The 23,392-nt window shown below is 43.9% G+C and overlaps 2 protein-coding genes and 1 long non-coding RNA gene across 9 annotated transcripts in view; 1 reads left to right on the top strand and 2 right to left on the bottom strand.

The window, feature by feature from the left end:
- Window positions 1-7,716, bottom strand: part of LOC140185711 (uncharacterized) — a 41,169-nt gene extending 33,453 nt beyond the window's left edge. Inside the window, exon 1 of the long non-coding RNA XR_011882700.1 lies at window positions 6,899-7,716. This is a non-coding gene — a long non-coding RNA (uncharacterized lncRNA). The remainder of the gene's footprint in view (window positions 1-6,898) is intronic.
- Window positions 7,717-9,018: 1,302 nt separating this feature from the next.
- acta2 (actin alpha 2, smooth muscle) lies at window positions 9,019-16,443 on the top strand. The gene is made up of 9 exons (XM_072239262.1): window positions 9,019-9,114; window positions 10,507-10,651; window positions 11,418-11,546; window positions 11,682-11,792; window positions 12,374-12,458; window positions 12,549-12,710; window positions 13,428-13,619; window positions 14,393-14,574; window positions 15,767-16,443. Exons 2-9 carry the CDS (start codon window positions 10,523-10,525, stop codon window positions 15,908-15,910), a joined length of 1,134 nt encoding a protein of 377 aa, XP_072095363.1. The 5' UTR covers window positions 9,019-9,114; window positions 10,507-10,522; the 3' UTR covers window positions 15,911-16,443.
- Window positions 9,246-23,392, bottom strand: part of stambpl1 (STAM binding protein-like 1) — a 69,449-nt gene continuing 55,302 nt past the window's right edge. For 5 of the 7 annotated variants that reach the window (XM_072239259.1, XM_072239255.1, XM_072239261.1 and 2 more), the window contains 2 exons: window positions 19,644-19,743; window positions 15,320-17,093 (listed from right to left, as the gene is read on the bottom strand). In XM_072239259.1, the coding sequence (XP_072095360.1) occupies window positions 17,037-17,093; window positions 19,644-19,743 (157 nt within the window). In that variant the 3' untranslated portion in view covers window positions 15,320-17,036. Of the gene's footprint in view, window positions 10,711-15,318; window positions 17,094-19,643; window positions 19,761-23,392 lie in introns of those variants that run through there. The other 2 variants (XM_072239256.1, XM_072239260.1) reach the window with 2 other exon arrangements.

Raw genomic sequence — 23,392 nt, 5'->3', positions numbered from 1 at the left:
AATGAGCAGCCCCTTACCTAAGAAAGAATGTACTAGCATTGGAGAGGGTCTGGAGGAGGTGCACAAAAATGATCCTGGGAATAAAAGGGTTAATGCACGAGGAACATTTGATGGCTCTGGGCCAGTTCTTGTTGGAGTTTAGGAGAATGTGGGAGGGGGGTGGTTTCTCATTGAAATTTATTGAATATTGAATGTCCTAGATAGAGAAAATGTGGAGAGGATGTTTCCTATAATGGGGGATACTAGAACCAGAAGGCACATCCTCAGAATAGAAGAATTTCCCTTTACAACAGAGATGAAGAGGGATTTCTTCAGCTAGAGGATGGAAAATCTGTGAAATTCATTATCTCAGATGGCTGTGGTGGCCAAGCCTTTGGGTATATTTAAAGCAGAGATAGATAGATTTTTGATTACACAAACAACAGGAATTCTGCAGATGCTGGAAATTCAAGCAACACACATCAAAGTTGCTGGTGAATGCAGCAGGCCAGGCAGCATCTCTAGGAAGAGGTGCAGTTGACGTTTCAGGCCGAGACCCTTCGTCAGGACTAACTGAAGGAAGAGTGAGTAAGGGATTTGAAAGTTGGAGGGGGAGGGGGAGATCCAAAATGATAGGAGAAGACAGGAGGGGGAGGGATGGAGCCAAGAGCTGGACAGGTGATTGGCAAAAGGGATACGAGAGGATCATCGGACAGGAGGTCCGGGAAGAAAGACAAGGGGGGGGGACCCAGAGGATGGGCAAGAGGTATATTCAGAGGGACAGAGGGAGAAAAAGGAGAGTGAGAGAAAGAATGTGTGCATAAAAATAAGTAATAGATGGGGTACGAGGCGGAGGTGGGGCCTTAGTGGAAGTTAGAGAAGTCGATGTTTATGCCATCAGGTTGGAGGCTACCCAGACGGAATATAAGGTGTTGTTCCTCCAACCTGAGTGTGGCTTCATCTTTACAGTAGAGGAGGCCGTGGATAGACATGTCAGAATGGGAATGGGATGTGGAATTAAAATGTGTGGCCACTGGGAGATCCTGCTTTCTCTGGCGGACAGAGCGTAGATGTTCAGCAAAGCGGTCTCCCCAGTCTGTGTCGGGTCTCGCCAATATATAAAAGGCCACATCGGGAGCACCGGACGTAGTATATCACCCCAGTCGACTCACAGGTGAAGTGTTGCCTCACCTGGAAGGACTGTTTGGGGCCCTGAATGGTGGTAAGGGAGGAAGTGTAAGGGCATGTGTAGCACTTGTTCCGCTTACACGGATAAGTGCCAGGAGGGAAGATCAGTGGGGAGGGATGGGGGGGACGAATGGACAAGGGAGTTGCGTAGGGAGCGATCCCTGCGGAATGCAGAGAGAGGGGGGGAGGGAAAGATATGCTTAGTGGTGGGATCCCGTTGGAGGTGGCAGAAGTTACGGAGAATAATATGTTGGACCCGAAGGCTGGTGGGGTGGAAGGTGAGGACCAGGGGAACCCTATTCCTAGTGGGGTGGCGGGAGGATGGAGTGAGAGCAGATGTACGTGAAATGGGGGAGATGCGTTTAAGAGCAGAGTTGATAGTGGAGGAAGGGAAGCCTCGACTGGGAAGAGTCGACTGGGGTGATATACTGCGCCCAGTGCTCCCGATGTGGCCTTTTATATATTGGCGAGACCCAACGCAGACTGGGAGACCGCTTTGCTGAATATCTACGCTCTGTCTGCCAGAGAAAGCAGGATCTCCCAGTGGCCACACATTTTAATTCCACATCCCATTCCCATTCTGACATGTCTATCCACGGCCTCCTCTACTGTAAAGATGAAGCCACACTCAGGTTGGAGGAACAACACCTTATATTTCGTCTGGGTAGCCTCCAACCTGATGGCATGAACATCGACTTCTCAAACTTCCGCTAATGCCCCACCTCCCCCTCGTACCCCATCCGTTATTTATTTACATACACACATTCTTTCTCTCTCTCTCCTTTTTCTCCCTCTGTCCCTCTGAATATACCTCTTGCCCATCCTCTGGGTCCCCCCCCCTTGTCTTTCTTCTCGGACCTCCTGTCCCATGATCCTCTCATATCCCCTTTTGCCTATCACCCGTCCAGCTCTTGGCTCCATCCCTCCCCCTCCTGTCTTCTCCTATCATTTTGGATCTCCCCCTCCCCCTCCAACCTTTAAATCCCTTATTCACTCTTCCTTCAGTTAGTCCTGACGAAGGGTCTCGGCCTGAAACGTCGACTACACCTCTTCCTACAGATGCTGCCTGGCCTGCTGAGTTCACCAGCAACTGTGATGGGTTTTTGATTAGTAAGGGTATCAAAGGTTATGGGGAGAAGTCAAGAGAATGGAGTTGAGAGGGATGATACATGGTCTTCTGCTGCCATTCACTTCAGGGTTTGATGTGTTGTGCATTCAGAGGTGCTCTTCTGCACACCACTGTTCTAACGTGTGGTTATTTGAGTTACTGTCGCCTTCCTGTCAGCTTGAACCAGTCTGGGCATTCTCCTCTGATCTCTCTCATTATCGAGATGTTTTGCCCACAGAACTGCTGCTTACTAGATGTTTCCTTTTGTTTCTCACACCATTCTCTGTAAAGTCTAGAGACCGTTGCACGTGAAAGTCCCAGGAAGTCAGCAGTTTCTGAGATACTCAGACCACCCTGTCTGGCTCCAACAATCATTCCATGGTCAAAGTCACTTAGATCACACTTCTCCCGTCTTCTGATGTTTGGTCTGAACAGCAGCTGAACCTCTTCACCATGTCTGCATGCTTTTATGCATTGCGTTGCTGATTAGATATTTGCATTAACAAGCAGGTGTACAGGTATACCTAATAAAGTAGACATTGAGTATAGATCTGCCAAGATGGAATAGAGGAGCAGATTTGATGATCCAAGTGACCTAATTCTGCTCCAATGTCTTAGGTCTTATAAGAGCAGCCATAATAGAGATGACCTTATCAAGAACAGAGGCAGTCAGCTTCAAGTATCTTCTCAAAAACTGCAGGACCGAATGGTGTCAGTACCAGGGTGCTCAAAGCCTGTGCCCCTCAGCTATGTGGAGTACTTCGCCATGTATTCAACCTGAGCCTGAGGCTCTGGAGGGTTCCTGTGCTGTGGAAGACATCCTGCTTCGTCCCTGTGCCGAAGATGCCGCGCCCCAGCAGCCTCAATGATTACAGACTTGTGGTATTGACCTCCCACATCATGAAGACCCTGGAGAGACTTGTTCTGGAGCTGCTCCAGCCTATGGTCAGGCCACACTTAGATCCCCTCCAGTTCGCCTACCAGCCCCGACTAGGAGTTGAGGATGCCATCGTCTACCTGCTGAACCGTGTCTACGCCCACATGGACAAGCCAGCGAGCACTGTGAGGGTCATGTTTTTTGACTTCTCCAGTGTGTTCAACACCATCTGCCCTACTCTGCTGAGGGGGAAGCTGACAGCGATGCAGGTGGATGCATCCCTGGTGTCATGGATTATTGATTACCTGACTGGCAGACCACAGTACATGTGCTTGCAACACTGTGTGTCCGACAGAGTGATCAGCAGCACTGGAGCTCCACAGGGGACTGTCTTGTCTCCCTTTCTCTTCACCATTTACACCTTGGACTTCAACTACTGCTCAGAGTCTTGTCATCTGCAGAAGCTTTCTGATGACTCTGCCATAGTTGGATGCATCAGCAAGGGAGATGAGGCTGAGTACAGGGCTACAGTAGGAAACTTTGTCACATGGTGTGAACAGAATTATCTGCAGCTTAATGTGAAAAAGACTAAGGAGCTGATGGTAGACCTGAGGAGAGCTAAGGTACTGGTGACCCCTGTTTCCATCCAGGGGGTCAGTGTGGACATGGTGGAAGATTACAGATACCTGGGGATATGAATTGACAATAAAATGGACCGGTCAAAGAACACAGATGCTGTCTACAAGAAGGGTCAGAGCCGTCTCTATTTCCTGAGGAGACTGAGGTTCTTTAACATCTGCCGGACGATGCTGAGGATGTTCTATGAGTCTGTGGTGGCCAGTGTGATCATGTTTGCTGTTGTGTGCTCGGGCAGCAGACTGAGGGTAGCAGACACCAACAGAATCAACAAACTCATTCGTAAGGCCAGTGATGTTGTGGGGATGGAACTGGACTCTCTGACTGTGGCGTCTGAAAAGAGGATGCTGTCCAAGTTGCATGCCATCTTGGACAATGTCTCCCATCCACTACATAATGTACTGGTTGGGCACAGGAGTACATTCAGCCGAGACTCATTCCACCGAGATGCAACACAGAGCGTCATAGGAAGTCATTCCTGTCTGTGGCCATCAAACTTTACAACTCCTCCCTTGGAGGGTCAGACACTCTGAGCCAATAGGTTGGTCCTGGACTTACTTCCTGGCATAATTTACATATTACTATTAAACTATTCATGGTTTTATTACTATTTATTATTTCTGGTACAACTGTAACGAAACCAATTTCTCCCAGGATCAATAAAGTATGACTATGACTATGAGTATGACTAAATGTGACTCTGTTTTTGATATGAGCACCTCTGTTCCGAAAGGCTACATGCCAAATAAAATGCAGAAGTCCTCAGGAACATGTGGTTTCCTTTCAGGGGTCCTAAAACTTGTCAACAAGGAACTTACATTACAAATCCATTACTTCACCTTCCACATTTGGGATGAGGAGGACATGCGTGAGCAATCAGGGCTGCCATATTTGTGACCGTCTTAAGGTCACTGCAGAGTGGTCTCCAGGATTTCTGTTGCTGGGCAAGTCATTGCCAGAGTTGTCCTCCACTGGCCCCTAATTGTGGTCAAGGAGCTGTTCTCCAAATTACAGTGTGGAATCCATTCTATTTAATGGAATAATAGGTATGATCTTCACCATTCAGGAATTCCAAGAGAAAAGCAGGGAGCAGCACCAGTCACTTTGTGCCGTATACAGTATGATTAGTTATTCTATAGAATCATAATGGTTTAGCTAACTAGGCTGTATAATTCTGCACACAGGATGTCAGCTGGTGATTTGAATTCACTAAATTAGAGTCATAGAGCCACAGAGTTACACAGCATGTCAACAACCTTCAGTCCTAATCATTCATGCCGACCATGTTGTCTAATTGAGCTAAATCACATTTCCCTGCAGGTGGCTGATGTTCCTCTAAATGTATATTAAACAGTGTAATGTACCTATATCTATCACTTCTAAGTCATGAACTTGTCTAAATTTATGTTAAATATTATAATTGTGCCTATCACTACCACTTCCTTTGACAGCTTGTTCCATACACTCACCACCTCTGCATGAAAATGCCGGCCTTCCCATCCTTTTTGAACCTTACCTGTCTTAACTACATTGGCCTTTAGTTTTAGATTTCCATATTCTATGAAAGACAGTGCCCATTCACTTTATTTCACCCCTCATGGTCTTATAATCATCTTTAAGGTCAATTCTCAACCTCTCAAACTCCAGGGGAAAGAAGTCCTGGCCTATCCATTCTCGCCTTATTACTCAAGTCCCAGTAATATACTCGAGAATCTTCTCGCACTCTGTCCAGGTAAATGTCATCCTTCCTACATACTGTAACTAGAACTGCATACTGTGTAGAGCAGCCTCAACAACATATTGTACAGCCCTAAGGTGACAACACAACTCTTGTATTGACTGACAAAGGCAAACACAGCAAACCCCTTCTTCGCTGCACTAACTACCTGTGTCTCCACATTCATGGATCTATGTGCTAGGTCCCTTTGTTCCACAAAACTTGTCAGAGCCCAGCATTTATTGTGAGCATGAAAAGCACATTGTCATAAGGGGGGGGGGGGGGTTGCTGGGAGCGGACTCAAATGCAAGACACAGACACTGAAGTACTAGGAACTGGACTAGAGTTAGGGACGGGACTGGATGCAGACCAGGAGCTAGGACAAGAACACAGACTTGGGCTAGGACTTGACTAGGAAAGCGGGACCTGGACGAGGAACTGGGAACTAGGAGCCTAGGCTTGGGGACTCCTAGCCAGAGACTGGACAAGGACCCAGAACCTGGATCTTGACTCGGGCTCGGACCCTGGAACTAGGCGAGGACATGACGTGGCTACAGGACTGGACATGGCTTGGGTTCCTCAAGGCGAGGACAATGACGAGGCTTGGGTTCCTCGAAACGAGAACATGACGAGGCTTGGGTTCCTCGAGGCGAGGACATGACGAGGCTTGGGATCCTCGAGGCGAGGACATGACGAGGCTTGGGATCCTCGAGGCGAGGACATGACAAAGTTTGGGTTCGGACTCCGAGCCAGAGACTGGACAAGAACCCAGAACCTGGGTCTTGACTCAGGCTCGGACACCGGAACTAGGCAAAGACGTGACGTGGTCTTGGGATACAGGACTAGGCCGGGCTACAGGACAGAACGAGAGACTCCTGGGCAAGATGAGGGAACTCCAGTACAGGACGAGGGAACTCCAGAACAGGATGAAGCACATGGACAGGATGAGAACACGAAGCCTTGACTTGGTACTCAGAAACAGCCGAGCCTTGGACTTGGCATGACAGGAACCTTGGAACCTTGGACTTGGGATGACAGGAACACAGAACACAGAGCCTTGGTCTTGGGGAGGATGGGAACACAGAGCCTCGGTCTAGAGCAGGGGAACATGGAGCCTTGGACTTGAGAGACAGGAACACAGGGACATGGAACACAGAGCCAGGACCCCTCCTTGGGAACAGGACTTGGGGCCGGGACTCTACACAGAATGCTGAACATGACGAGACAATTCCCAACACTAGGTAGCAACAAACGGCCGGACCTACCTAGCGAAGGCGTGGACACAGAGACGGTTCCCAACACTAGGTAGCAGTAAACGGCTGGACCTACCTAGCGAAGGCGTGGACACAGAGACGGTTCCCAACACTAGGTAGTGGCAAACGGCTGGACCTACCTAGCGAAGGCGTGGACACAGAGACAATTCAAAACAACGGTAGACAGTCCCTTATCTTGCTCCGGCAGTTGAACTTGATAGCAGTGCAGGCGAAGGTTACAGGCAAGGCGAGGCTACAGAAGGAATGGAAAGGGAAGGGAACAGTTCAGCAAATGAAGCTGTACCCAGGAGCTATTTATGTAGCCAGCCCAAAATCAGAATCATATGCTTTAATTAAGGCACACAACAGGACCAGAGAAAACCAGAAAACCTGGAATACGGATCGATGGACTGGACCGTGAACCAGAATGCAGACTTCACGTACCGGACCATGACACACATATAATGGATTTCAAATCTTAGCTGCCGCATTAGTATAAATGTCTTGGTCTAGTTGCCAGAAAATAAAATATATGTATAAAACAAAAGTATATATAAACCTCTGATTCTTTATAGTGATGGTGATCTTATCTATGCATCTCATAATTTTATAAACTTCTACCAGGTTTCCCCTCAGCCTCCTATGCTCCAGAGAGAAAACAAAAGCAACTTTGTCCTATCTATCCTTACAGTTCACCCAAGCAGCATCCTGATAAACTTCTTCTGCAGCTGGTAAATCTGGCAAACTCTTTCCATCCTTTCTGTAATGGGGCAACCAGAATTTTGACCCAGTAACATTGATAGAGACCTGATGGATTAGGAGGTGCTACTGAAGAAGTGTTGATGACTTGCTACAGTTCTTCCCGTCTGTAGTACTCTCTGCTGCCACAAAACAACAGGTAAAAAAACAAATAAGTGCTTAACTCAGTAAATGGCGAAGGAATGAATCCATCAATAGCAATACTAACTGTGCTATATAGTAAGAGCAATACACTGAGTATATTTAACGTGGAGGTTGGTAAGTTCTTGATTAGTAAGGCATCAAAGGTTACAGGGAGAAGGCAGGAGAATAGGGCTCAGAGGGACAATAAATCTGCATGATGGAGTATCAGAACAGATTTAGTGGGCCAAATGGCCTAATTCTGCGGCCATGTCTTATGGTCTTATGATCACTGTGTGTACATGGCCTCCAAAGTTCAGGCCAAAGTACACTGTGCTGATGGTATTATATAGTGCTTTTAATGCAACAATGAAAGAATTTCTAGACTGACATACTATCTGAGTGGTGGAGAGGTTTTATAGACACTTGGGATGAACTACTCAAAGTACCCAGTTTCTGGCTTGGAAGCCTCACCAAGTGTCTGCCTATTCCACCTGAGATCCTGACCTTGCATTCCCTCCCCACCAATCCAAGTGTTCATGGTGGACCACTGACCAAAAACAATGGCATTAAATGTCAGGAGAAGCACTTAAATTCTCTCTTGTTGGAAAGAATGATGGTCATCATATCTGGCTGGAGCCTTCCAAACCTGCATTTCGCTGTTTATCCAACATCCGCTGTGGGTAGGTGAAATTTGGATCAAATTACCTATCACCAATCTCACTGATTGACAACTGCTTCGATGTACTATATGACATCAAAACCATTAAGCAATGAGCTTTAAAGTCAAAACACCAACGAGGCAATGGTCCTCAGGAAACATAACTGCTGAAATACGTCCTTTACAGTCTTACCACTTTAAATCCCCAAAATTGAAATCTTCCATTAAAAGCGATGTGGCCATCACTTCGTCTTTACCATCTATGGATATTTTGATCTCCCTACGAACTGCATTGCACTGAACCCAATTCATTCAACTTAAACTTTACATTGCCGCAAAATCTGCACAAGTTAAAGTTAATGTGCAAAAATCTGAATTCCCATTTCCGAGTTTAAAATATAACGCGAGTTTAACCTGTTTGCATTGGGACGTTATTTTGCCTTTTTGGTTACAGAGAATAATTGAGCGTTTCCAGGGGTGATATATCAACGCCTGTCAATGTATATTTGTAGCTGTTCCTACGTTTCGGAACTGTTTATGTTAGACGCCGATACTCCCGTTAATTTGATGGGGCTGAGCAGTTGGAATGCAGTAAAATGCACCGAAACTCCTCGGCCACCCAGCGAAGTGCTTTTGTGTAAGAACCGTATATGGCTGTAGGAATCCGTGCAAACAGGCTTGGGGTCTGGTCCTTTTTTGGGGCTGCTGTGGGTGGAGGCAAAGGGTGACGAGACCCACGGGCTATAAAACTTAACAAACCAGGGAGGGAGAGTGCACCATCCCAGAGTAAAAGGACCCCGGCAAAGCACCGACAGGGTGAGTCCCAGGCAAGGGTTAATCTGCAGTTGTACATTACTCATTTTCAAGCAATTAACAGTTTATTAATTGGGCAAATGCAAGCAGCAGAGGGCTTGTCAAAGAACCGTATGCTTACAAATTGAAATCGGCACCTAGTTCGTTGCAATAATTTAAATGTAAATTGAAGTTCAATGTTTTTTGTTCGCTGATCTTGGTTACTAACATTAGCAGAAGTATACCCTAGCTTCTAAAGCAGCGTGGGTGATTTCAGAAGACAATGCATGAGAAAGAAAGAATTTGGTCTTGCTCTTACTGATAAATACCAGTGTTTGAAAACATTTGTCAGAAGTAAGTTTTTTTGGCGTGCGCTGAATTTGTAAGAGGCATCGATGCGTTACCTTTACTGACTCTCCAAATAGCACTTGGTTCCCCCGCAATTGCCTATGTCGAGTTTCGGTACTTTGGGTGGGGGATCCTTTCAGAGATTACCACAGATTTGATGTTAATTCAGTTCCAGGCTTCTTATGTAACAGTACAAGCGTGGGCCGCGATCAAGTAGCTGGATGCCCAGCAGTGACAACTTAATGTTTATAACACTATTTTCTTTGGAAAGTCAGAATTCCAGTGTGTGTGCGTGTGTGTTTTAACTGGAATCGGTTAATCTTCTTAGTAGTGTTTTCCATATCTGGTAAATGTGCCCAGTCGGGACAGAATCTGGCGGAGGATCACTTTGGACGAGCTTGTCTCGTACCCGATTGTTGAAATATACTACCGTGGCTTCGCTCAGTGCTGTGGATTCTAGGATTACTGTACTCTTTTACTAAATATGGTTCTTTCTCAGCCGTCTCCAGCGCCTCCCTGGTCACTGTTAGCACTGCAAGTCTGAAGTCGGTGCAGAGAAAAGGCAGCAGCTACTGTGAGCCAAGTTCCAAAAACACTCACTTAAAGAGAATTTTTTTGCAGGGTTGCAGGGATTTCCTAATTAGGAAAAAGCACGTTTAAAGAAGGGCCCTTCCATGTATATGGACTTCCAGTCTGAGCAGGGGACTTATTGGCTACTTGAGGAATGCAAAGTCCGACTTAACACACTGAAGGACCTGTACAGTGGAACGAGCACTTCCTCAGATTTTTTGATGGATATTTTAAATTATCCAAGGACTGCTCAGTTTCAAACAACGTTAAAAGAGACGACGGCATTCGAATACAATTTTATGCAAAGCTTATTACCTCCAAGTTCAAGTTTGTCCCGATCCCATTCTTGATAGATTATGATTGTGGAACCAGGATTATATTAATTTAAGGAGTTTATGGGGAGGGGGGGAAGGTAAACATGCCCACTCAGACACACGAACCCACTGGCTATATTTTCTGAGTCGGACTATTGGTTACTACTCCCCTTTATTCCGTTAGACTCAGCAGGTCGACCATGTGTGACGAGGAGGAAAGCACAGCGCTGGTTTGCGACAACGGCTCCGGACTGTGTAAGGCTGGCTTCGCCGGGGATGACGCTCCTCGCGCGGTTTTCCCTTCCATCGTGGGCCGCCCCCGGCACCAGGTTAGCCGTTCTCAGCCTTCCCAGGGTCTTGGCCGCGAGGCTGCAACAGCAGCGAGATCCTAGAGGCATAATTGAAAGATTATATTTTACTGGATGTACATTAGAATTCAGTTGACATTGCCGCAAGAGAGTTCAGAGGATTAGAATGGTGGGGGTTGCTGGGGGGAGGGGGTGATTGGACTAGAACTTCCACTGAGTCGCAGAGGACCCGGGGAAGCAACGAGAGACCAAGCAGGTTGTGGAGAGGAGGTCGGCGATCGGTGTTGGAAGAGATGAGTGGTGGGGTTAAGCAACGACCTAAAGCAGTCACTTGCGGGTCTGTAAAACCAAGAGTGAGAGAGGACGAAGACAGATTCAACGGTAGATTTGTGGAGGGAATTGCAATAAAATCTTGGAAAAGAAACATGGGGGAAAGAACAATTGGGACCGGGTGATAGATCCCCATAATTAAAAACCTAAAGATGATGCGGTTGTGAAATGGAAAAATGATTTGTTTGGTATTCCCTGCGTTTTGTAATCTGGTTTGTTTCTGTGCTTAACATGCCATCTGTAAGAAGGGATGAATTATATCTAGAACTGGAAAGAACGGAGAACAGTTGCAAACTGGGGATCGAGGACAGGCTGCTAAATGCATTAAAGCACATTCATTTGATTCTGTTTTCACCTTTTCGTGCGGCGCGCGTGTTGTGACTGCTAGGACAGTAGATGCAAAGACTCCTCAGACAGTGAAACACATGCATCACACCTGTTCCGTTTAATCCCACAGGGCGTCATGGTTGGGATGGGCCAGAAAGACAGCTATGTAGGTGACGAGGCTCAAAGTAAGAGAGGTATCCTAACCCTGAAATATCCCATCGAGCACGGAATCATCACAAATTGGGACGATATGGAGAAGGCAAGGGATTATTTGCATGCTTCTTGAATCATTAAACCAGAACAATTCTGAACATATAATGTTGTAATCGGTGTCAAAATTTAAAGTACGCTTGGGCGGAGCAGTATTTTGAGACTATGGTCACTCTTTCTGCAGATCTGGCACCACACTTTCTACAATGAGCTTCGAGTGGCTCCCGAAGAACATCCAACTCTGCTCACCGAGGCTCCCCTCAATCCCAAGGCCAACCGCGAGAAGATGACCCAGGTACCACAGCCAACCGCCTAATCTAACCATGTTCCTTCTGCCGTGTGACGAGGCTTCCGAGGGTGCGGGCTGCCCGGGTTGGGGAGCAGGTTTTGTGAGGAGAGGCTTTTCTCTTTGGAGCGAGGTGACTGAAAGAGGTGTGCAAGGCGATGAGACGTATAGATGGAGCGGCAGTCGGAGGCTTTTTACCAGGACGGAAACAGCTAATATCCTGGGGCGCATAACTGTAAGGTGATTGGAGGAAAGTATAGAGGGAATGTTAGGTATGAGTATTTTTTAACGAGGTGATAGAGGCAGGTACATTAGGGACATTTAAGAAACCATTAGATAGGTACATCGATCATATAATTAATAGGAGGGAAGGGTTAGATAGATTTTAGTAAACGTTGGCGAAACATAGCGGGCCGAAGGGCCTTATACTATGTTCTATTTGACTAGCTCATTCGCTAGATTTAAAAATCCCCATTAGGTAAACATTGGCGGGCAATGTGAACCCACATCAGGATTTTTGATAGACCAGCAGGCGCAACCAGCCATGCAACACATCTTTGTAATTACTCTTATCGCTGGTTGTTTTCTAGATCATGTTTGAGACATTTAACGTGCCAGCCATGTATGTTGCAATCCAAGCCGTTCTATCCCTTTACGCCTCCGGCCGTACAACCGGTAAGTGGGAGCAGCGTTTCCTTGTACGATCACTGGGGAGATGGAATCACCCCTGGCTGTTTCTGACCCAGTGCTTGTGCCCATGTGCAGGTATAGTGCTGGATTCCGGAGATGGTGTCACCCACAATGTGCCAATCTACGAAGGCTACGCCCTGCCCCATGCCATCATGCGTCTGGACCTGGCTGGCCGTGATCTCACAGACTACCTCATGAAAATCCTCACTGAGCGCGGCTATTCGTTCGTCACTACAGGTAACGGGCCGTCTTTGATTTAACAACCTTCTCTCCAATTGCTATGAACTCACGTTAACTGCAGGTATTACTGCAGCGCCACAAGACTCCCGACGAAGATATTTTAACATTAATTTCAAATCATTCTTTTTAGAAGCACAATTCCAGTATTTTTTTAAGCTTCAGATGTAAGCATCTGCAATTTTATTTGTTTTCAAGCCTTTTTCAACTCCCACCCCACCTTCTAGAATTTGGAAAATAAAACAGAGGTAGAACTTCGCCCACTTTAAATTGCTTTCTCCAGGCCGGGAGTTCTTGACTGAAGTCCAACCTTTCCCCTTTTAAGAGCATAGACAATCAAAACAGCAACCGGACCTACAGCAGGATACCGACCAGCAAAGCCAACGCTCTGCTGATGATGGATGCAGTCCTTCCAACTCCCCCAACTGCAAAATATCTCGATTTTAACATTTAACCGGTTACAATAGTTTCAATATTTACTTTTTTAAATCACGCTTTTACCAATTTCACTTTAGTGATGTCGCCCTCCGCGTAGACGGAAGCCTCTGCAGTTTAAAAATTAGCCGGACCGTGAGCTCAAATAAACCCTTTATTGGATCTCAAGGATGATCAAATGATGGAGCAGACTCGATGGGCCGAATGACAAAATTCTGCTTCTTTGTTTCATGGCAAACTATATTTAAGAGAGAGCTTATGTGCGAATCCTCTACTTCACAGCTGAACGCGAGATTGTCCGTGACATTAAAGAGAAGCTCTGCTATGTAGCTCTCGACTTTGAGAATGAAATGGCCACTGCAGCCTCCTCTTCCTCTTTGGAGAAGAGTTATGAGCTGCCTGATGGCCAGGTCATCACCATTGGCAATGAGCGTTTCCGCTGCCCCGAGACTCTCTTCCAACCTTCTTTCATTGGTGAGTTCATTTTATAATTACAAATATTTGCTACTTCAATTTCCTTAGAAGGATCTACACATGCACACTGTCCAGCTCTGCCGCAAAATTGATTAGGGAATGATCACATAACCCTGCCACAGATGCAAACTCAATTTACTTGAACAGTTAATTTTAATTGTCACACATATAAATGAAATATTGGAGATTGAGACAATAATGGATTTCATCACTCAGCAAAAAAATCTTCTCAGCCACAGCCCAGACTATATTCCAAAGACTTGGAGAAACAGATTTAGAGTTGATGTGCAACCAAATGATAAACAATGGTTGATAGAACAGACCTCGAGGGACCAAACAGTTTACTCTGGCCTCAAGCTACTACACTGAGATTCTTATGGTCAGTTGTTGATAGCTCTCTCACCAAATCAATAATGTTGTAGGTCTTTGACATAAATGCACAAGAATACTGGAGCACTGCTATGTAATCCAGGGAGAGGGAAGCGCAGAATCAAATATCGCTGTGATGATTGTACATTCTAGCATCAATTGTTTGGCAACAATAAAGTATAAAGTATAAAACAGTGAGTGGGGTTGCCAATGTATAAACAAGGTAATTACTCTATTTGGTGGCCACTTCATTCATTGGTGTTTACAGCCTACACCAAATGCTGAGTTGCTCAAATCCTTACAGAGGCAAATCCAAATGCCGAGATACATATTACAAACGTTTTCATGTGAGACTTTTCAGTTTTTCTATTTTCCATGGATTAACTGTAGCACTTATTTGATAGGGATGGAGTCTGCAGGTATTCATGAGACTACATACAACAGCATCATGAAGTGTGATATCGACATCAGGAAGGATTTATACGCCAACAACGTACTGTCTGGAGGTACCACCATGTACCCTGGTATCGCTGACCGTATGCAGAAGGAAATCACTGCATTGGCTCCCAGTACCATGAAAATCAAGGTCAGTTGAAAGGGCTTTTAAGGAAAAGAAACAGCAGTGTTATTTCATGCTTTGTCACTATTGACCTCTTGATACCATCAATTCTGATGATCTTCTCCCAGACAAACAATACTTAAACTAGGAGTTTCCAACCTGGGGTCCAGACCCTTTGCTTATTGGCATTGGTGCGTGGCATAAAAAGTGTTGGGAACCCCTGCCAGTTCAACCTTATCTGTGGCATTTAATTGCAGACTGGCAGCTTGATGTGGGAATGGTTAGATTTTTTCCTAGGCATGGTTAAGCCAGAACTTTGCAAAATCAACCCTAATTTTGCTATAGTCAAACAACTGTCATTGAGAAAACTGACTTTTTTCTTGTATTGGGTTTGATTTTGCATTAGGTTTTGCAGTTTCTTTGGCATCTTTATACAACTTAATAACTAATGAAACAAGATATAACTGTATATAGATCCTAGGGTAACAGAATTGGTTCATTTGTCATAGCATTCATAAATTTTCTTAAGAGATTGTATTCAAAGCTGAAGTATTTAACATTGATATCAGTTCCAAGTTTCATATTACTGTACTATTTCAGCTTCATATTTGACTAGCTTAATTTATTTCTGTTATAATCTCAACTTTGAAGCTACCTTCATTTTTATATAACACAGGTACAAAGTTTAACTTGGAAAAATTGAATAGTGAATATATTTGATGACCTGTTAAAAGCTAACATGAGCCTTCCCCCCACCCCCACCCCCACTGCTGGGATGTACTACCCTTTATTTGATACCTACTGTATTTATTTACTTAATGACAAGAGACAGCACTACAATGGTTATGTATTAATGTAAGACATTTGTTTTTACATCCCAGATCTGATAAAATTAATGTTGAATACACTTTAAAGATTTGACCCGAGTTGCATTATGGATAATTAGGAAATCTTGATAATTCAACACAGTTTTTTGATTGCAACCAACAATGGGGGTATGCTGCTGCTCAAAGTCAGGAGGTAAACATTTTACTGGGGGCGGCCCAAGGGCAGTCTGTGTCCGATCGGTGATGGGAAGCAAGAGTTTAAGTTAAATGAGAATTTCAACAGCAGTCAATGCCCAGGAGTCAAATACAAAACAAACATTAATTAATTATGCTGTGACTGAAAAGTACAAGCATAAATTAGTTATTACTTTGCTATGTTGCTTTATTAACAGATAATTGCTCCTCCTGAGCGCAAGTATTCAGTATGGATTGGTGGCTCCATTCTCGCTTCACTCTCCACCTTCCAGCAGATGTGGATTAGCAAGCCCGAATATGATGAGGCCGGTCCATCTATTGTACACCGCAAATGCTTTTAAACTGTTGTCTCTTCTCTCCCCCGCCTCCCTCTCTTTTTCTCTCTTCCGTATCTTGTTGCAACAAAAAAACTGTGAAAGTGCAACAAGAGAAACATTTGTCTGTTTTCATTCCATTGCTCTGTCACCAAACATTACCTGTAGCTTTAAATGAACGAATGGGAGTTTTTAAAATAAAGTCAGAATGTGCCGCCAGTATTTTCACAAATTGACTCGTTTCCTGAAATATATTAGATACCTATTTATTTAGCTAATGTCTAACTACTTTGACATAAACAGAGCAAGAATTCCAGATAAAATTTAAACCTGCACCTTGGTTTATTTATTTCAAAATGTCAATGGTTCAGTGGCACTATGTTTCATTTTAAAATTACTTTGAAGCTTTTGACTTCAGATTAAAAGGTCTCCCATTGCTACCCTTATAACCTGTCCACATTTTCCTATATTTCCTTTCACTAAGATGTGTTCTGCTTTTACATCATTTGGGGATACGATTGTCTTGAATTTATTGCTATTAAAGAAAATGGTTTCAGAAACTGTTGTACAAGATGCTTGTTTAAAGCAGTCCAGGAGATTTCTGAATTCAGTTGTGGCCTGTTCTCTTAATGGTGTCTGACGTCCAAGTAAACAACGCATGGGAATGTCCCTGATCAGGATGAAGCAAATCCTACTAGAAATATTGACATCGCTGGTGGCCAACGAATCTGCATCATAAAAATCAATGCAGTTAACACCAATAGGAGCTTTATACATTGTAATATAGAATCTTTTCCCTTTTTAATGTCTATTCTCATTATAGGCCATAGTTCCAAACTCAAAAAAAATTAAGAAAAATGCATGTACCAAAGAAATTCATATTTATTGGTTTCTGGTTGAAGTCCAAGTTCAACTTAGAAACACTCTTGAGGATAACTAGCATTTGTCATCTCACATTATACCTGTGAAATATTTACTGCATTTCAAAAATAAATATTAATCATTGGTATACACTTTTTGTAACCTGAATATACAAAAAGGCTTTAAATAATCCAGCTGGCCAAAACTGGCCATTGAATTTTGAAAGTAACGTTTGTGTCCTTACAATAGAAATAACTTATTCCGATTCCATGTCGGTGGTAGTCTCACGTTATCACCTCATGTCCAAGATGATTATATTCATATCTTTTATAATGATGTGTTTGCAAGTCTGAAAAAGAATTGAGCACAAGTTTGACATTTATTGTTCCATTCAGAGTACTGCATTAAACAAGCAACGCTCAGAAGCAATTCTCAATTGAATATGGTGCATTTCTTCAACAGTAGTTCACTCTTAACTACTCAGTTTTATTGTTAATAATACAAGGGTTTCATGGTTTCTACCTTCTATACCTTTGTTACAACCTTCAGTCTGGTGTCTTGTGTCTCTGACCCACTATTAATACCATGGTATCAACCATCTTTGTTCTAAACTCAGGAATTCACTGAACTCATTCGCTAGATTTAAAAATCCCCGTTAAATAAACATTGGCAGGCAGTGAGAACCTACATCAGGATTTCCGACTGTTGACTAGCAGGCGTAGCCAACCATGCAACAGATTTTCAGAAAGGCAAAACAGTGAAAGGTGCATAACAGCACACAAAATGCTGGAGGAACTCAGCAGGTCAGGCAGCGTCTATGGAGAGTAATATAAACAGTCGATGCTTTGGGCCAATCTGATTTGTCCAGAGTAGCCTTTTTGATCAGGTCCCTTGACCTCACTAATTCTAAACCCATTAGATACATACAAGGTGAAGTATAAATTGAACTACGTGGAATTAATGCTATCAATTTGCTGAGCTTGCGTTGATCAATAAGGTTGAGTAGCTTATTCAAGATCCCTAGCTTTGATTTGATGCCTGAAGCCATCCTGATGTTCAGCGGCAGAGTCTTGCACAATATATCATCACATATATGAGCCAGGGGAAACTACACCCACATTCTTAGAGAGCATTTCCTAACTGGATGCCAAATCCATCATAAATTAGTGTTTCTGACTGCCTCTGGCTTCCATAAAATCTATCTCTAAATTACTGAAAATGCAAGTCATTAAAAAAAATAATAATTGTAGTCATTATTTACCCTTCTATCAGACCCATTCCTCTCTGTCAATGGACTTGCTTCCCTCATGCCAGGTCTAAATGAACAGCAATGTCTAACGTCGGGGACATGCAGCAAATTTACACTCCACTCCAGTTGGGAATGCATTTGGAAAAGCCCAAAAAAAAATACCCTGCAAGTTGCAGGACTGGGTATTTCAACAGAGCCTCACTCTTTCCTATACTTATGGGTATACACATGTCAACAAGTCAATTCGGAATTGCTAACATTTGCCAGCAAGTTCCTATCCCAATGTCATGTTCCATACGACATTTTCCTGTGTTAAGTTTCCACTGTGTAGACATTTAAATCAAAAATATTAAAATTGTGGTAAGCAATACAAAATAATAGTTTAATAAATTTCCAAGAGGAAAACAAAAATAATTAATGGCATAATCTAAGTCAAAACAATTTAGTCTAAGAAGCTCGATATGCCCCTTGCCTCCTAACATGCAGACATTAATACCCATTTAATCCAAATGGCTTCAGGTCCCAATTTCTGAGCAAGTGCAGAATCTGCATAATACTTCCCCCCCCCCCCCGCCTCCCCCCATGTAACACAGGGAAAATCCCTGTTGAATGGAATGTCATGACATATTCTGGACTAAGTCAAGCCTTAAATCACAGATCAGTGGCTGCTAGGCTGACACTTTGGTTTATATGACTGGTCACTGAGGAAGGAAAAAGTCTGATAGCCACACTCAGCACAAGAAGGCCCACCATGCTAAGAAGATTAGGCAAGTCAGATATACACAGCTTTATATAGTTTTTTTTTAACTCAAAGAAACCTTTGGAAGATATCATTCCAACCTTAGTTATTGAATTAAATTGACTGAAATATTAAATTCTTATTGAGTAAAATGGAGAGGATAGAGGGATTTGTTTACCCTTTACTGGGGTGTCTAGAATTAGGGAACCCAGGGAAGTGTCAGCTCACCTAGAGAATGGTGAATCTTTGAATTTCTCAAACTAATAAAGAAAGGAAGCTCAGTCATTGAGCAATTTAAGACAGGGATCAATAGATGTCTGTATATTAACATGAAGGACAAGGCGGTAGAGCAGTAAAGTGACACAGAGGTTAAAAATCTGCCATGATCTTGTTGAAAGACATAGTAAGCAAAAGTAGTAAAATGGCTTCACTGTTTCAAATGACTCCAGGATTGAAAGGCTTTTCCTTTGAGGAGCACTTGATGGTTCTTGGGCCTATAGTCACTGGAATTCAAAGAATGAGGGGAGATCTCATTGAAACCTATCGAATGTTGAAAGGCCTCAAAGAGTGGATGGGGAGAGGATGTTTCTTATGGTGGGGGAGTCTAAGAACAGAAAACAAAGTCTCAGAATAGAGGGATGTCCATTTAGAATGGAGATGAGGAGGAATTTATTTAGCCAGGGAGCAGTGAATCTGAGGAATTCGTTGCCACAAGCATCTGTGGAGGCCAAGTCATTGGGTATACTTAAGGCAGAGGTAGATAGGTTCTCGATGAAGGGATACGGGGAGAAGACAGGAGACTGGGGCTGAGAGGGAAATGAATTAGCCTATGGTCTTATGGTTACCTCTTCCTTTCACAACCTGTTCACAGCAAGAAATAGTAATTCTATATGATAATATTAGACACATACTTGGTATAGAGCTGGTTCTTTAGAATGTGGATGAAACCCTTTCTTTCGGCAGGAGGAAACTTCCAACATCCCTGCAGGAGTAAGGCGGAAGGCTGCAGTCCTAGAAAGTAGCAAACACTGGTCAACAAGAAATGAAGGTATTCTTCAAGACCAAGTGAAGTAACTGAATATCGATAACAATTCAAGTTAACAATGTCAGAATGGAAGGCATCAGTTACTTGAAAAGTAAATGCATACAGGCTACAAATTTGCAATTAAAGTAATAACTGCAGGTCTGCAAGGCCAGTAGTTACCTTGGTCTATTGTAATAACCCGTAATCCCATTCTATACAGGAAACAAGGATCAACACACAAATCAGCTTTGGAACCTCACAGAGCAAATCGTCAGTCATACAGCACTGAAGCAGCTCTTTTGGCCTATCATGGTCATGACATAGACCGTAAGACACAGCAGCAGAATTAGGCCATGTGGCCTATCGAGTCTACTCCACCATTCAATCATGACTGATCCTTTTTTCTGTCTCCTCCTCAACCCCAGTTCCCAGTCTTCCCCCTGTAACCTTTGATGCCATGTCCAATCAAGAACCTATCAATCTCTGCCTTAAATACACCCAACGACTTGGCCTCCACAGTTGCATGTAGCAACAAATTCCACAAATTCACCACCCTCTGACTAAAGAAATTTCTCTGCATCTCTGTTTTGAAAGGGTGCCCTTCTCTCCTGAGGCTGTGCCCTCTTGTCGTAGACTCTCTCACCATGGGAAACATCCTATCCACATTCACTCTGTCTAGGCCTTTCAACATCCAAAAGTTTTCAATGAGATTCCTGCCTTCTGAATTCCAGCGAGTACAGACCCAGAGCCACCACAATCTCTAAAGCCACCTCTTTCAGAACCCTAGGGTGCAGTTCCTCTGGTCCGGGTGACTTGCGTATCTTTAGATCTTTCAGCTTTTTGAGCACCTTCTCTCTTTTAACAGTAACTGCACCCACTTCTCTTCCTTCACACACTACAACATCAGGCACACTGCTGGTGTCTTCCACAGTGAAGACTAATGCAAAATACTCATTTAGTTCAGCAGCTACCTCCTTGTCCCCCATTATTATTTCTCCTGCCTCATTTTCTAGCGGTCCTGTAGCCACTCTCATTTCTCTTATTTTTGACATACTTGCAAAGAACTTTTACTATCCACTTTGATATTATTTGCTAGCTTGCTTTCATATTTCATCTTTCCTTTCTAATGATTTTTTTTTAGTTCCTCTCTGTAGGGTTTTAAAAACTACCCAATCCTCTACCTTCCAACTAATTGTTGTATGCCCTTTCTTTTGCGATTACAATAGCTTTCACTTCCCTTGTCAGCCATGGTTGTACTATTTTACCATTTGAGTATTTCTTCATTTTTGGAATACACGGGTCCTGCACCTTCCTCATTTCTCCCAGAAACACACGCCATTGCTGCTCTGTTGACATCCCTGCCAGCAGCTCCTTCCAATTTAATTTGGCCAACTCCTCTCTCATACCACTGTAATTTCCCTTACTCCACGGAAATACTGCTACATCAGACTTTACTTTCTCACTATCAAATTTCAAGTCGAACACAATCATATTCTGATCACTGGTTCCTAAGGGTTCAAGCTCCCTAATCACCTCCATTTCATTTCATAACACCCGATCCAGTATAGCTGACCCCCTAGTAGGCTCAAAGACAAACTGCTCTAAAAAGCTATCTCTTAGGCATTCAACAAACTCACTCTCTTGAGATCCATTACCAACTTGATTTTCCCAATCAACCTGCATGTTAAAATCTCCTATGACTACCATATCATTGCCCTGTTGACTCGCCTTTTCTATTTCCTTTTTTAATCTGTGGTCCACCTCCCGAGCACTGTTGGGAGGCCTGTATATAACTACCATCAAAGTCCTTTTACCCTTGCTGTTTCTTAACTCAACCCACAAGGATTTAACATCTTCTGATCCTATGTCACATCTTTCTACTGATCTGATGCCATTCTTTACTAGTAGAGCCACACCCCCCTCTGCCTACCTTCCTATCCCTCCAATATAACATGTAATGTGTAACCTTGGATACTCAGCTCCCAACTACAAACATCCTTCAGCCACGATTCAGTGATGGCCACAACACCATAGCTGGCAACCTGTAATATTGCAACAAGATCATCCACCTTATTTCTCATACTACATGCATTTAGATACAACACCTTGAGTGCTGTATTTGCTGTCCTTTCTGACTCTGCATCCCTAATGATTTGTTACTCAGCCTGTTGGCTGCAACTACGTCCCATCAACTGCCTGCCCTTCCTGACAGTCTGACTGCATGCTATCTTTACTTTTTTACCATCCATCCTTTCCTGAGTCCCTTCACTCTGGTTTCCACCCTCCTGTCAAATTAGTTTAAACCCTCCCCAAAAAGCAGCTCTAACAAACCTGCCCGCGAGAATATTGGTCCCCCTCGGGTTCAGGTGCAACCCGTCACTTTTAAACAGGTCATACCTCCCCCAGAAGAGATCCCAATTATCCAAGAACCTGAAGCCCTGCCCCCTGCACCAACTTCTCAGCCACACATTTATCTGCCAAATAATCCCGTTTCTACCCTCACTGGTGCGTGGCACGGGCAGCAATCCAGATATTACTACCCAGGACGTCCTGCTTCTCAGCTTTCTCCCTAGCTCTCTAAATTGCCTTTTCAGGACCTCATTGCTTTTGCTTCCTAGATCATTGGTATCAATATGTACCAAGACATCTGGCTGCTCCCCCTCCCTCTCCAAAATGTTGTGGACGCGATCTGAGATGTCCCTGACCCTGGCACCTAGAAGGCAACATACCATCCTGGTGTCCTGTTCGTGTCCACAGAATCCGCTGTCTGTCCCCCTCACTATCGAGTCCCCTATCACTATCGCTCCCTTCTTCTCTCTTTTTTCCTTCTGCAGCACAGACCCATGGTCAGTGCCTGTAACCCGGACATCCAGCAAAAACCTATCTAGATCTAATCCCATTTGGTTCATCAAGATCCCATTTGGTGATTCAAGTGCTTGTCCAGATGATTCAGAAAGGAATGCAGGCAAAAACGGACATATAGAAAGACAGATACAAAAACAGAAAAAGAGAGGGAGGAAGTTATAAAAAGAGAGATGGAGGGAAGGACAAAGTTATAAACAAAAGGGAGATGCAGGAGAGAGAGGGTGCAGTAGTGGGGCATGGGACAGCATTCTTTACCGGTGGGAAGAGCAAAACTTGTCATTAATACACAATAGGAACCCAAAATCAACTAGCGTATCTACAAGAAATATTCACATCCAGAGAATGGTGAAAAAAAATACTTGGAATGTAAACAGTTGGGTCAAATAGCACAGGTGGTTTAAGGAAAGGTTAGATAAACAAAACAGAGAGGAATACAGTATAAACTGCTCGTCAGAAAAGGGAAAAGTGGAGGGAGTTCAATTGGACCCTAAGTGTCAGCACAGTGCCACTCGATTGTTTTGAGTCACAGGAGGCCATTCAGCCCAACTTGTCCATGCTAATCAAAGGGCTACCCTATCAAGTCCTACCTTCTAGTACTGGCCCGTTGCATTACAGGATGTACAGTGAATGTAATTATGGATATTTTTACAATTTAAGAAATAACTTTTCCTGTCCCAACACTTCCAGACCACCCCGGAAGCTGTCCCTGAAGGGAAGGAGATGACTCTATCTCAGAAACTGTTATTGGGGTAGCAGTGGACGGGAGGAAGA

Source organism: Mobula birostris, chromosome 21 (genome assembly GCF_030028105.1).
Source record: "Mobula birostris isolate sMobBir1 chromosome 21, sMobBir1.hap1, whole genome shotgun sequence".
Classification (NCBI taxonomy): Eukaryota; Metazoa; Chordata; class Chondrichthyes; order Myliobatiformes; family Myliobatidae; genus Mobula; species Mobula birostris.
This window is presented reverse-complemented; position numbering and strand designations above follow the sequence as displayed.